This window comes from Neoarius graeffei, chromosome 12 (assembly GCF_027579695.1).
Source record: "Neoarius graeffei isolate fNeoGra1 chromosome 12, fNeoGra1.pri, whole genome shotgun sequence".
NCBI lineage: Eukaryota > Metazoa > Chordata > Actinopteri > Siluriformes > Ariidae > Neoarius > Neoarius graeffei.
Genome location: NC_083580.1, coordinates 5,814,894 through 5,830,649, shown reverse-complemented (window position 1 = coordinate 5,830,649; position 15,756 = coordinate 5,814,894). Strand labels below are relative to the sequence as shown.

At 44.4% G+C, this 15,756-nt stretch overlaps 1 protein-coding gene across 3 annotated transcripts in view; it reads right to left on the bottom strand.

The window, feature by feature from the left end:
• ctif (CBP80/20-dependent translation initiation factor) overlaps positions 1 to 15,756 on the bottom strand; it is a 174,922-nt gene that overhangs the window by 86,659 nt on the left and 72,507 nt on the right. For all 3 annotated transcript variants that reach the window (XM_060935414.1, XM_060935416.1, XM_060935415.1), the window contains exon 8: positions 5,505 to 5,581. In XM_060935414.1, the coding sequence (XP_060791397.1) occupies positions 5,505 to 5,581 (77 nt within the window). The remainder of the gene's footprint in view (positions 1 to 5,504; positions 5,582 to 15,756) is intronic.

Here is a 15,756-nt window from a genome sequence, read left to right as displayed (position 1 = left end):
TTGATGCGTCGCGCTGTCCAATCAGAGGCGGCCAAATTTGCATATTACAGGAAGGATATGCATTGAGTTTACGGTTCAGAGGGATCTGGCTTCTTTAGACGCTGTCTTCTTAAAACTGAATAAATATTTAAAAAGAGCCAAATGAGCCAGTCTTTTGAACGGCTCTTTTCAAAGAACGGATCACAAAGATGCGGATCCCATCAAAGAGCCATAAATCCCATCTCTACTAGCGCGCCCTGCCCGCGCTGGTTCTTTGGGGGGAGGGCAGAGGACTCTGGCTGTGCGGGGCGTGGCATTACAGTCTAGCTGCTATCGGTTTTCGAAGCAAAGTCTCTGTTCCAAGTTCCTGGCAGTTTCAAAAGCTTATGAAAAACCTACATCATGTCACAGAGCGTTAATCTCGCGATGAAAAAAATTATCGCCGTTAAAACTGAGTCAAGTTAATGCGTTAATAACGCGACATTTTTGACAGCACTAATATATATATATAAAAGCTGCACTACAAAGTGATCAAAATAAAAATGTTCGGTGTGTAAAATCCTGGTACAAGCTCTGTGCCAGCGTTCGCAAACTTTTTGCCCTTTAGCTGTAAAATAAACTATTTGAAAATGTTACAAACAAATTTACAAAACGAGGCACAATATGCGTACAATAAACTTGGCTATTTATTGAAGCCAGAGAGTTTTTTTCCCTTCATTTCTGAATGTTCCTTGGAAGCAATTTGAATCAAATTATAGTCAAATATTACTTCGGTTCCAGTTAACATTATTTATAGCCATAATAACTTTGATAATGTCAACAATACGATCGAGTAGATTTGGGCAAAGAGGTAAAATGGCGTACGTTTTTGGCCCAAACCCTCCTTTAAAGCTTTGCATGAATAATTATTACAGGACACAAGGACTTTCAATTGGATCGAACACTTGGCTCCGGTCTACAGACGATGCATCAGTTTGTGGGACGTCAAAAGCACGGGGTTGTGCTGAAGAGGCAGAAAAGGCAAGAGAGACAAGAAGGGGGAGGGCGTGATTTAAGATTGGAACAAGGCCCATTGTCAGACCTATAGGGGAAAGAATGAGAGGATGCCAACAAACAACAAGGCAGAGAGAGAGAGAGAGAGAGAGAGAGAGAGAGAGAGAAGGGATGCCAACAAACAACAAGACCGCAGTGTCCTCCTTGCCAGAAGCAAGGCATTGTGGGTGGCCAGTACACAGCAATAACAGGCTGGAAAGCCTTCTGTCAGGGGGATACGTGCAAGAGGGAGGGAGGGAGAGAGGGAGGAAGTTGGGATGAAAAAAAAAAAAAGATTCTGTACCATGTTGTGCAATGAAGTTGGGTTCAGATTGAACACACACACACAGGTCACATATGCCCCACTTGTCCCTTGTCTTGTCCCTCCTCCTCTCTCTTGCACATTTTCACAGCCCATTAAGCAGCACCTCTCTTTTCCCCTCCACTACACACTGCCCTTTTCCTGTCATCTCCTATTATCTCTTCCTTCCTCCTGTGATCGTTCTCTCCCTCGTTCTCTCCATATGACTTCCTGAACGCCTCTCTGTTGCTTTCTGCTCTCCTCACCTCTCGCTTTTCCGACCGCCTTCTCTGAAAGGTCATGACTGCAGGTTAACCATAATAGAGAGCACGGTATGGGTTTAAGGTCCGACTCCTGTTCGGCAGGTTAACGAAAATCGCTCAGGTGAAATGCTTGACTTCGGTTTCCTCCGGTGCGGTTAAAGGCACAGCGCGCCCTTTTCCTGGAATATGACCTAAAGAAAGAACATGCATTTTCTGCAGACTGACTTTTACAGCCAATTACAGCTTTAAGTGGTCCAAAACCAGCACTTCAAGCCTCAACTCTTAACCAAAGCCAGATATGTGATCAACTGCGAGATATATGGAAAAAAGGATTCAAATCTACCAACAAGTTAATGATACTATTCAATGCAACGCAGTGTAATTCAGTGATGGTCAAGTGTTAAGATCACGTGGATTAATGAACCTAGAGGCCACGCCTCCTTGATTGGGACGTATAGGCACATCAGCTACACCTCTGTATTGGGACTGAGGGACACAAAGGTCACGGCTTCTGTGGGAATGATGGGAACTGAGGCTGCACCTTGTTCGCTGGAAATGACAGGGACAAAGACACCACCTCCTTACTGGGACATATGAACACGTATGACAGGAACATAGACTACACCTCATTCACTGGGACTGACAGACAGAGAGACCACACCTTTTTCTTTCCCTCCCCTCCCTCACCCCAAATCTGTCCCTCTGAGTTACATGGAGTCAACAGGAAATCTTTTGGTGGAGAGGGTGGAGACCTCGACTGGCTATCGTAGCCTGCAGGGAATCGGCCGTCAGACTTTCTGTCGCATGTCCCAGACCCGGTGAAATGTAATTGAATTGTCTTTGCCAGCCCTAAGGGTCCCATCTGCATCTCATCATTGCTGAGGCGTGTGCTCCCATCACCCAATCAAGCATCCAGCCAGAGCAGGTCATGATATATTTTTTACCATATTAACATGCCATTGTTGTGTGTTATGCCTGATGTAAAGACTCTCGTCTCTGCGAGCCTACCACACAGATTTAATACTTGTCATTTTTAGGGCATACCTAACAACATGTGTTTTCTTTCTCTCTCTCTTCCCCCCCAAGTCTGTCCCTCTGAGTTACATGTTGGTCCTGGGATTGAGATGCTGGCCTCTTCTGCCCCTCGGACCTGCTTGATCCATCCTGGTGCCCTGCGTCTGGTCAGAGTTTTATCGCATCGCTCCTGTGAAGGACGGCCCCATGAGGACAGTTGAGGGTTATACCTGGAGGACGCTCTGGACTCTTACAGTAATGCTTTTATGGCTGAGGACTACAGTTGACTTGCTAACTTTAGGACTGCAGTTATCATGAACAGTTTTGCACTCAAGTTTCCATCAATGAAGAGTTTATAACATCAACGAAACTGACTTCATGTTAAAACTGCTAATGTTATAGTCATGTTGTCTGTTGTTGCCCAAATGAGGATGGGTTCCCTTTTGAGTCTGGTTCCTCTCGAGGTTTCTTCCTCCTGTCGTCTGAGGGAGTTTTTTCTTGCCACTGTCACAGGCTTGCTCATTGGGGATAGATTAGGGATAAAATTAGCTCATGTTTTAAGTCGTTCAAATTCTGTAAAGCTGCTTTGCGACAAAGTTTATTGTTAAAAGCGCTATACAAATAAACTTGACTTGACCTTCTTATTGTGAACTGACAGATACAGAGGCCAGACCTCCTTATTCTAACAGACAGAGGCCACACCTCCTTATTCTAACAGACAGAGGCCACACCTCCTTATCGTGAACTGACAGATACAGAGGCCCCTGCTCCTTATTGGGACATATGAGCACTGAGGCCACACCTCCTTATTGTGAACTGACAGACACAGAGACTACGCCTCCTTATTGTGACTGGCTTATACGGAGACCACACCTCCTTATTATGAACTGACAGTGGCCACACCTCCTTATTGTGAACTGACAGTGGCCACACCTCCTTATTGTGACTGGCTGATACAGAGACCACACCTCCTTATTATGAACTGACAGATACAGAGACCACACCTCCTTATTATGAACTGACAGATACAGAGACCACACCTCCTTATTATGAACTGACAGATATAGTGGCCACACCTCCTTATTATGAACTGACAGATATAGTGGCCACACCTCCTTATTGTGACCTGACAGATACAGTAGCCACACCTCCTTATTGTGAACTGACAGAGACCACGCCTCCGTATCGTGACTGGCTGATACAGAGACCATGCCTCCTTATTTTGAACTGACAGAGGTCATGCCTCCTTTTTTGCGACTGGCTGACACAGAAGCTACACCTCCTTATAGTGAGTGGGTGACCCAGAAGCCACGCCTCCTTATAGTGAGTGGGTGACAGAGGCCATGCCTCCTTATAGCGAGTGCGTGACAGAGGCCACGCCTCCTTATAGCGAGTGGCCGATACAGAGGCCATGCCTCCTTACAGTGAGTGGGTGATAGAGGCCACGCCTCCTTATAGCAAGTGGGTGATCCAGAGGCCACGCCTCCTTATAGCAAGTGGGTGATCCAGAGGCCACGCCTCCTTATAGCAAGTGGGTGATCCAGAGGCCACGCCTCCTTATAGCAAGTGGGTGATCCAGAGGCCATGCCTCCTTATAGTGAGTGGGTGATCCAGAGACCACGCCTCCTTATAGTGAGTGGCCGATACAGAGGCCATGCCTCCTTATAGCGAGTGGGTGACAGAGGCCACGCCTCCTTATAGTGAGTGGCCGATACAGAGGCCATGCCTCCTTATAGCAAGTGGGTGATCCAGAGGCCACGCCTCATAGCAAGTGGGTGATCCAGAGGCCACGCCTCATAGCGAGTGGCCGATACAGAGGCCATGCCTCCTTATAGTGAGTGGGTGATCCAGAGGCCACGCCTCCTTATAGCAAGTGGGTGATCCAGAGGCCATGCCTCCTTAGAGTGACTGGCCGATACAGAGGCCATGCCTCCTTATAGCGAATGGGTGATCCAGAGGCCACGCCTCCTTATAGCAAGTGGGTGATCCAGAGGCCACGCCTCCTTGTAGCTACTAACTGACGTCATACCTTATTAGCACTTACAGCCATGCCTTGTTTTCAGGAACTGACAATTTGTCCAGTTCTCCACTTCTACACATTTTAAAATCAGGACCTCACACTGACACTAAATGTTCAGACTAATTATGATCAGTGACTCATTAGCTCCATTTGAGGAAGCCTTGAGGCTTTATTGCCAGTTTGAGCAAAAAAAAAAAACAAACCCTGCTGCAGGATTTAAAAAGTAATGTTTATCAGTGCTCATGTTCTCTGGTCTCCAGGTCAAGCTGGCGTAGACAAATGAGGATCAGTTCTGCTGCCCTGCACGCCTGAAGAACATCGGGGGGGGAAAAAAAAAAAGCTTTGCTTTCCTTCTGTCTCCTGAGCCTCCCTTCGTCCACACGGAGACCAAAATATTTTCTTTTTAAAGCTGTTTCTTAGCAACGGCAAACTGCAACTGACTCGAACTTTCCAGTGACATCAAGAAAAAAATAAATAAAAAATGAGTCGCATTTGCAGATGAAAGACGCAGATTATGTAGGAAATAAAGGCTGGATACTCGACGGCACTCAGAGCTGCGGACGCTGCAGAATTCAAACTGTATTTTCACTCTCACGTTACTAAAACTCGATTAAACCTTTTAATCCAAGCACAATATTTCCACAAGCGGCTTGTGGAAAGTGTTACTGTGTGTTTGATGTATTTCCTTTTCCCCCTTTTTTTTGTTGCAAGACTAAAGCCAAAATTCCTGTGCTAAATGCTTTGGCTGGGGAAAAGACGGGTATGGGAGAGAACGAGCGGTGGGAACTCTCTGTTCTGTCAGACTCACTTCGGTTAGACATAAGACAACTCTGGCACTCTGGGAACGTGAAAGGAAGGAGCGCTGAATTTTCCTTTCGGGAATGTGGGGACTCACCGGCGGTCATTTCGGCGGCGGCGGAAGAGCTTTTTGGTGTGCGCGATCTCGGCTTCGTTGGGCAACGGCGGGAAAACCTGAGAGAGAGAGAGAGAGAGAGAAAGAGATGATTAGTAATTAATAAATAAATAAAACAATTTTTATACGCAAGACTCAGCAGATAAATCACCTGGATGCTGTAGATTTGAACCTACGTTATTAAAATTCAGTCTATATTGAGTTGATTTGAGCCATTCACTATGAGCTAAAAAGAGGGGGAGGGAAAAAAAAATCATTCATTCATTCATTAGGTGCGTCCAACATGGCCGCCTCCAACACATGACAGTTTGTTTTTGGCACGGTGGTGAAGCGCTGATCATGTTATCAATTACAGCACTGCAATTTCTCCTGAACCACATTGTGTGACATCACTGAAGCAAAAGATTTTGACTGAGACTGCCTTCCATTACACATCATTTCTTCAATACTCAACACTCGTAAAGCTCAAGAAGCAAAAACCCAGAAAGTTTATTTTATTTCACTCAAAGTTCTTTCGTCAATCAAACAGTAACCTGAACACGCCGAAGGAAGCTGCTAATGTTCGCAAAGTTCCGTGCTGCTTTTCCAGTAACACTCTAGGATGCTTATTTAATCAAAGCCAGAAGACAAAGTCGGAGACGTCTCTCCAAGTCTACTACGATCTCTCGCTCTCTTCCCGTATCGGCCTCGTACACGAACGCTGTGCTTTCTGCCAAACCCAACTCTCAACCCAGAGCGCAGATAAAGCGCAAGAATGGAGGTTGCACTGTTCCAGCTGAATGTAGAAAAGCAGCCTGGAGGGAGGTTTCCGCTTTGCCAGGCTTGTCGGCTGCTGGCGCGGACGTGCCAATCAGGCTCAAACTAGCGGGAGAGCAGAGCAGAGCAGAGCTCAGCTCGTGCCACCAGGTTTCCACGGGGACCAAGCATTGAACAGTGGCGTAATGAGGACAACCTTGTGCACGTGGGTTTGGGTTTTTTTTTTTCGTCTGTACTAAAGCATAAATGAGCTTCAGAGAAAATGGCATGAAGTTCAAGGTTAATAGTTCAACACCATTTCAACTCCTCCATACCAGAGTGCAGCATTAAACACCAAAAATCAGCTACGCTTAGCACTCATGCATGTGTGCGTTTTCTCTCAAAGTTGCTCTCTCTCTCTCGCTCTCACACACATATTTACATGCACAGTTTCTCCTCAGGGGAATTTTTTCCCTTCTCTTTTCTTACTGCAGCCAAACCGCTGAATGCTGATTGGCTTGCTCTGATTGGACACAGATGCGGAGGCAGGCTGCTCGTGCAATAGGCTGCTTTGCCTTGTCGGCACAGTAATAAGGGCTTTTGACGCTAAATCCCACCCCCGCACGCCAACAAGGCCAAAGGGGTACACAGAGTGGCACAGAACGACTGAGAAAAAACAAAACAAAAAAGACCCAGAACAGAAAAGTACGTCAAGAAAACAGCAGCGACGAGCAAGAACAGGAAGTTCTCAAATTCATTTGATTTAGTTACAAAGTGAAGGCGCAAGCAACTTCAAGGAGAAAAGAAGTACGAGTGAGAAAGAGATGCAGGAGGAGACGAGAGAGAGAGAGAGAGAGAGAGAGAGAGAGGCTGGACTGGAGTTGCATGTTTAGCTACCGTTGTTTTCCTGTAGGATATCATTAGCCCTAATCCGGCTCGCTAATAGAGTCCAGATGAGAATCTAAACTCTGCTGCATTCGCTCCGTCTTCAAAGCTGCAAAATATGTCAATATTTGCCCAAAGCTTTGAGGAAAAGGAGAGCACGGAGCTGGCAAGGGGAACGTCTGGCACTGATACAGGCTCAGCTTTGTTTTTGCGAGAAGGCAAATAAATAAACAAGTCTGTGACCTACATAATCCACACTTATCTGCGTGATAAAATTCAGTGCGCAAATTCAGGAAACGTATCACTTTTAAAAATCACTAATACAATACATGTGCACTTTGGATTTCGCTTGGCCACAAGGTATTGATCAATATGCTTAAACTTCAGCTTGGCTTTGATTCAAATCGCAGCTTTATATCAATGCGTTCGTTTCTATAGTAACAGCTCATACACAGGGATTTGTCTGAAAAAGAAAAAAGGTTGGTGAGGGGACCACCATTTACAGCTATTAACTCGTCTCACAGACATTCAACAACATTAGATGCAACTATAAACAGATAAACATCATTAGTTTATGGGAGATACTGTATATATGGGTCTGTCAGAAACTGGGGACTGTGGGGGAACCCCGCTAAAATATACTCAGTCAATAAACTATATGGTTTTGAATGGTGATGTTGGTTTTAATTTGAAATAAATAATACAGATAAAACTAAATCTTTGATGTGAATATTCAGAATTTGGCAAAAAATTCTGCAAATTTGATCCGGGACATGATAAACGGTTGACTGCATCGCGTTCCGTTAAAAAGGTTGTAGTCCACTGAAAAGTCTACAGGTATCACTAATTGTATTTTAAGTTGTAACTTTATACACCTAAGGATTGGTGCGCTCACAGAATAATCATAACCGGAATAAAACATCATACAAAATATTTCATCACCGTCGTAACTCTGTTTTCCGCAGACCCAAAACTAATACGATCGTGTGTTTTGATCTAAATGGAAAGCCTCAGGGTCGAGGTCACGACCTCACCAAAAGTAGGAACTTAAAATCACTACGCCGTATAAAAATTTAGTTATAAATCTGCGATTTTGTTTTTTAAAACGAAAGCTGAAAGTTAGGTATAGAATATGTTTCTTACAGAATATGTTACGATGGTAGCTGGTCTTGTATGAATTTCTGAGCTATAAAATGAGTTGTGGTCTATTTTTTACCGTAGCGTGTTATTTGTGTGCGGAGAAGGACACGCATTAACAATTTGCATGTGTAGAATGGAATTTTCCACTCCAACAGTTAGAAGCTGATCGCGCTTCCATTTGCGGTCTTTCTGTTACGCGGGTGATCTGTTCGGACGTCATCACTGAAAAGCTGAGTTTTGACGGTTTTATTTTGTTTTAGTCTTGCAGTATAAGGCAATAGAATGTTTCTTTTTTATCTTATTTTCATATTTCGTAGTGTTTGCGTATTTTTGGCCAATATTTTGCAACCATGGTCAATTTAGATCGAACTTTTGATAGAATCTACGGCCAGTCATTTTGCCCCGCCCCCGCCCCGTCCGGTGCGGTAGTGATGTCCCGCTGCTCGCGGGCTGCAGCAGAGACCCGCGCGACCTTCAGCCGGTACAGTCGCTGTTCTTTTACCACCACCGTTATTCTCATCTTTCCGGTGTGTTCTTGATTTTTCCATTGTGTCCTATTTTGCCGTATCAAATTCCCAAAATGTATCATATTATTCATATTTAAGTGAATAATAAATTCAGTCATCATAACTTGGCATTTTTAACCCAAGCGATCAAAAAGAGGAAATTTGTTCAATAGTTTCACTCATCTGTGAAGGAGGGGCTTTAATTTTTCATGATGGAGTTATTAGGATGCAGCGCTGCCGCACTGCAACCTATTGACTCCCCTAGGGGAGTCAATAGGATGCAGTGCGGCAGCGCTGCATCCTATTGTTCTTCTACGTGTTTCTTCCTCCGTTTTCATCTTCCGTACAAATTTCGATTTCGAATAACTCAATAACCATACGTCGCACAGAGACAAGCAATATATGAAAACATGCGGCTCGATCGGACTCGGTATGCTATTACTTTGTTCATCAAAATGTGATTTTTTCGCGACATAGTCACGAAAAAAAATCACCCGAAATTTCCCATTCATTTCTATGGAATTATTTGAAAAACTACACATTTATAGCTACCCCTAGAACGGTCTGGCGCAAAGTTGTGAAATTTTGTACACTGATTCTTGACAACGTCAGGGTTCTTCTCAGCAAGTTTCAAGTCACCACCGTAAACTCTCTAGCGCCACCAACAGCTCAAAGTCGCAGGTACATTTCTGCTTGTAACTTTTGAACCGTTGGTCCGATTTTCAAAAACTTGGTATCCCTGGAATCCTTGGGCCAAGACGGATCCAGCGCAACCTCTAACAAAATTTTCAACCTTGGAAAGTTTTCACGCTATTTTGAATTTTTTTGAAAATCAATTAAAATGCTTCTCCTCGCTCAATTTTTGACCAATTTCTCCCAAACTTGGTACATGCCAACTTTGGACTAAGCTGCAAAAAAAGACATTCCCAGATTTTTGAATTTCATAAGCGTTTGGCCGTGGCAGGCAATCAAAATTGGCTGCGCAGACGCGAAACGGTAAGTGTGCTCATATCTCGGCCGCGCTTTGGCGTATCTTAACAGAACTTGGTGTCATTATGCCCCACCCCTCCACGAAGGCCCACAAAAAAAGTGGAACAAGTTGGCCGCTAGGGAGCGCTACAGCTGGGAAAAGTGTCCTTTGGCTCATATCTTGACGTCATATTCTGGAAAAGTTCTGCAATTTTGCACACTGCTTCTTGACAAACTCAAGGTTCTTCTCAGCAAGTTTCGAATCACCACCTTAAACTCTCTAGCGCCACCAACAGCTCAAAGTCGCAGGTCCAAAAAACCCCATCTTCCGTACAAATTTTGATTCGTAATAACTCAATAACCGTACGTCACACACAGACAAGCAATATATCAAAACGTGCGGCTCGATCGGACTCGGTGTGTTATTACTTTGTTCGTTATTCTATGACTTTTTCACGAAATGGTCGCGAAAAAATCGTCCAAAATTTCCCAATCATTTCTCGGGAATTAATTGAAAAACAACGCACTTTTTCAAACCTCCGCTGCTCTGGCATGCATTGACCTAGAGACATGATTCAAACGTAAAAACGTAGAGAAACTTCTCCTGTGTGGATCTGGCATTCAACTTTTTTGCTAGGTTCTATACTTTTGGATCAGTCCCGGCTCAAACACCATGAGCAAAAATGGAGAAATTCGGGGTTTATAATGTGTGTCTATTGCGTTACACACCAGTGAAGCTCGTTAAGTTAGAGTGTAGAGGGCCTGAAAAAAACCCCTCAAATTTTCTCGTTTAAACTGTGTTTTCAGCCACAAATTTCACTCTACAGACATAATTTTCTCAAAAGTAGTAGTAAAACTTGTCCTGATTCACACAATGTGTCTACCTAAACGATAGGATTTACAGTTTTTGAATGAGAAGCCTCAAACTGAGGAGAGGGCTGGCGAGCTGCCTCATTCACTCCCATTATAAACGTGACAGAAAAGTCACTCATTTTTAACTCGCTCTAGTGTCCTCATTTTTAACATGACAGGCAAAAAATTACATCAGTGTATTCAGGAGACCCTTGTGGCGCTCACGGTGAAAGAATTTTGTGAATAGCTGCTTTCGTTTTAGAGTTATTTGTCGTTGTTCGAGGCCTGGTCCTGAGCAAAAATCAGCCAAAAACTGACAAGATTTTGTGTGACTCAGCGCCTTCTCAGGACCGTCGCCATGCCAACTGGGAGCAGTGAGGGAGCAGAGAGGGGGGGCTGCTGTCTCAAGCACACACAATCACTGCATTGAAGCATCATAGCAAGTGACACATTCACAGCTAGTGAACATGCGTGACCAAATTGCTTCGCACACTGCATCCCTCTCACAATTTCCAGCAGGGGAATTGTCGACTCTAGTTTTATATGTAAATCAATTTTACAAAAGCATTTGAATTGTAAATCAAAAAAATTTTCCACAGTGGAGGCCAGATAAAGCAAGATACTATCTTTATTCTTATTAAACATGACAAACATTGAGTGTTAGGTAAATGCAAAAAAAAAAAAAGTAAAATTAGAAAATTTATTTTTTGACCATAATGTCCCAAATGAGAGACCAGTTTAAAAGTGCGACAGAAAGGTTTGATTGGTTTAAATCCCGACAATGCTACATGAGTCTAAAGAGCAAAACTGTCCGTGTTTGAGGTAGGAGGGGCATTTTCTCTTCCTTCCGTCAATTACACAGAGCAGCCAATCATGTGCTTCCGAGCACTCATGCATGCAGAAGACGGTAGACAGTAGAGCTGTAACAATACACCCAACTCACGATTCGATTCGTATCACGATTTTTGACCCACGATTCGATACACCCACGATTTTTTTTAAATGTATTTTTAAAGTAGTAAATTTGACTTATTAACATTTACTTACTTACATTAACTATTTAATAACAAATAATTCAGACCACTGCAGAGAATGAGTAATATGTATGCAAAAATGAACAAATGTATATCCAAAGACTGTTTTATTTCTCAAAATAATACTGTTGAGCCGGAAGCTCTGGTTTTTTCGGTTCTGAAAAAGTCATTTTTCCAAATCGTGTAAATCCGTTAAGATTTTTTTTTGGGGGGTGGGGCTCTCTCACTGTCTCACTCTCATAGGGCCAATGATTTTCTGTGATCGCGGAAAACAGATGGAAATTACGGAATTTTTATAGTGAAACATTGCTCGCGTGTCAAAATGTAACTGCCGCAGAAGGCTTCCGCCCAAGCAGACATGCCTTCAGTGTTGCCAGATATTGCTAACGTTTTCCACCCCAAAATATGTTCAAAACCAGCCAAAAAGCACCTAAACCCGCCCAATCTGGCAACACTGCATGCCTTTCCGGTCAAGTGACTGTGATTGGCTTGTAGCACACCTAGCCAGCCAATGAGCTGCTTGTTTACAGATTCGCTCCCCGCGTCGCAACCAGAATGGCGACCGCTTAAAAGAAATGAATGCTCTGCCAGTGGCGAGTGTGGACATTGCGTGACTCGCAGAAGATTGTCGCAGGTCGGCGAAAAAACGACTTACTAATAGATATAAAAAATAAAACTAATTTAAGTAAGTTTAAAATGTAATTTAAATGAAAAGTAAAGTATTCATAAATTGAAGTTTGGAAGCACCTCTGTTTTTGGGCTGAGGAGAAGTTTGAAAGGGTGTACCGCAATTCTGCCTTCTTGTATCGCGACATGGATCGTGGCTCTGCGTATCGCGATTTCGATTTCTATACGCATATTGTTACAGCCCTAGTAGACAGACAGTGCTTTCGTTCGAGTGTGCTACGCTGCCCTGTGAGGACCGATTTAAACTCCTGTGTAGACTCTACATCATCGATACGGCATAAACATTCATGCAAGGTGAAATATTTATACTTGCACACAAGCTGCGTGTGTCCTCTAGGAGGCGCTGTTGCATAAAACACACGGGAATTCACCGATTTTACATACTGAAGAAGAGTGAGGAAAACACCACGAGTTCTACTTTTCACTGTAGGAATAAAACAGAAAACTAACATGGACAAAATGTTGCTTTGAAACAAATTTCTGAGGGAAATAGAAACCTCACATGATTATTTATAAACCAAGTGAACTCTCATTTAAAACATTCATTTTCTGAAGTGTTTTAACTCGTCTGTACTGAACAGTACGAGTATGAGCAGGTCGAAGCACCTTGTGTTTAAATCCAAATTATATCAATCACTGACTGACGGAAGCTTTATTATTTTTTATCCGAGTTATGGTTGACACCACCAACACTGCATTTATTGGGGTTTTGTTCGAAGGGAGACAGAAACATGTTCGATTTCCCATCCTGGCCTTTATAATGATCTACAGCTTCTATACAAGCTCACACTTTATATATCTAAATGAACATGACAGTAGAATTCTGATTTTCATAGAGAAGACGGAGCAGCCGGAAATGCGACGCAACCAAGCGGACCAATCGCGGTTGTTGCGGTCTGCGTTGCCGTGATGCGTAGTTATGTTTTTCAGGAGGAGGTGATGATCGTCCTTTGGGGTTGAAGACCACCATGACTTCAATTTGGTGGGTAGCGGTTGTGGGTCCAGAGGTGAACTGATGAGGCCAATCCGGGCTTTGAAGGTACACCCACATGCCAGGCACGCGTGGGTAGGTGCTGCAGTGGGGGTGGCAATAGTTTTAGCCTTCCGCACAGTTTGTTTCTTCTGGGCCTCGGTGATGCATTTCATCTCTGCTGCTGGTGCCACTGGTGAGCTTTGCTTGCTATGCTGGACGATCCTGAGCCAGGAGTTCAGACTAATTTCTCGGGGTTTGAGGGACACCCTGAGATTGTCCAAATCTGAAGTCATGACTTGGATTAGAGTGAGGGAGAGTTGCGCAGCAGTCAGCCTCACACTCTCATCCTGACCTAACTGGGTTCAGGGGCAAGACAGAATCAAGACGGCTGGAGCTAGGTCTGGATGCAGTGGATGACCAGCAGTGTTCTACGTGGTGCACTGTGCCCTGATCGCGCTCCACTAACACTTTGCTGGGTCCGTCTTCCTGCCCATTGAACCACCAGGTGGTGGTGTCCTCCGCGCAGTGTGCAAAGTTCAGTCTTTGGTCGTAATGGCAGCACGGTGGTGTAGTGGGGTTAGCACTGTTGCCTCACAGCATGAAGGTCCTGGGTTTGAGCCCAGCAGCCATTGGGGGCCTTTCTATGTGGAGTCTGCATGTTCTCCCTGTGTCTGTGTGGGTTTCCTCCGGGTGCTCTGGTTTCCCCCACAGTCCAAAAGACATGTGGTTAGCTTAACATGGGGCGGCCGTGGGCTGAAGTGCCCTTGAGCAAGGCACCCAACCCCCAAGTGCTCCCCGGGTGCTGTAGCATAGCTGCTCATGTATGCGTTCACTGCTTCAGATGGGTTAAATGCAGAGGAGGAATTTCACGGTGTGCTCAAGTCTGTGCTTGAGTGTTCATATGACAAATAAAGCTCCTTCTTTGACCAGCAGGAGCGAGGGGTTGCTAGTGCTACCTCAAGGCACCACCTCAGGCTAGTGGAGGGAAGGACACGCCTTACTACCCCATTGCATGGCGGTCAAGGATGGCACATGCCCACTGCCCTAAAACAGATTCTACGCATCAGGCTTCGACATACACCGGCTTTGACACAGCAGTTCACGCGTCTCTCACATGGTTTCCCCCAAAGCGTTTTAGCATATCGGGCCCGATACGCTTGCTCTGCTTGTCGCTTTAGTTAAAATCCGATACACTTGGATTTATACTGATACGTTACATTTCCTACCCACGAGTAACTAGATACATAGGAGAGCAAATAACAGATCCATTTACATACTGATTGATATTTGTGTTAAACAAGCCGTCTTTTTTTCCCCAATGTCTGTGTTGACTTTGACGCAGCAGTTCACGTGTCTCTTAGGAAGCACATCTTAGGCTACATCCACACGACAACGGCAACGAGATTTTTTTTTTTTTTAAATATCGCGTCCACATGGGCAACGGATCAGTAAAATTTCAGGTACGTATGGCAACGCAACGCTTGCTGAAAACGATGCAATACACATGCCACACCTCTACATGCGCTGTAAGACGGTCCCATCGGAGACACCAGAACAATAGAAGAAGTAGACGCATGCGCATAAACCCCTTCTGTAGCATTAGCCACATAAAGTTTTGATTATTAATCAGTAGCGCAAAACGAAAGACGCGGAAAGAGGAATGAACGGGGGTAGATGGAAGCCGGTACGCCAACATTCTGATATCCTCCAGAATTCTTTAATGGTCCGGAATAAATTGAATGCTACACGTTGATGGATTACTTTGTTCTTCTACGCCCTTTTTGAGGAATGTATTGTCGGACTTAAACCAACATCGGAAGAGGTGAGATCGCTCCTTTTTTTTTTCCTATTTTTGCTGGCGGGATTGTTTTTGGAAAGCGCACGCAGTGTTTGGACTAAAGACTCTGCCCTAAGGGCTATTCTCTCACTCACTCACTCTCTCCCTCTCTCACTTTGCACCATTACACAATAAATATTCACAGTGAAAATATTTTGTAAGCGCGTTTCATGAACCAAGTTATAGGATTTGTTGACAACTCGCATCGAGTTCGTTACACTTCTACCCGGCGTGAAGCACTGACGGTCATGTGGTTGTGATGTCATCGTAAACAAATCTGTTCTACTCATCCAGACGACTTCACAACGGCGCCGTTGCCAGATCTTTCCACTCTGGAACCCGTTCTCAAAAGATTTCGTTTTGGGGCACCCAAAACGCCGGTGCCATGTGGACGCCAGGCCGAAACGATAAACAATTTTATCAGATTCACCTGAATCCGTTGCCGTGTGGACAGGGCCTTAGCCTTCACCATCCCAAGTTAGTAGCTGGCTAATGGGTTAGAACTGGCATCCTTCCAAAACTGGGAAGGAAACGATACTTAACTGTATTGTGTTTTAGCAGGCATTTAAAAAGGGGAAAAAAAAAGCGTAGTGATCAGAAAATTTAGTAGCTGTGG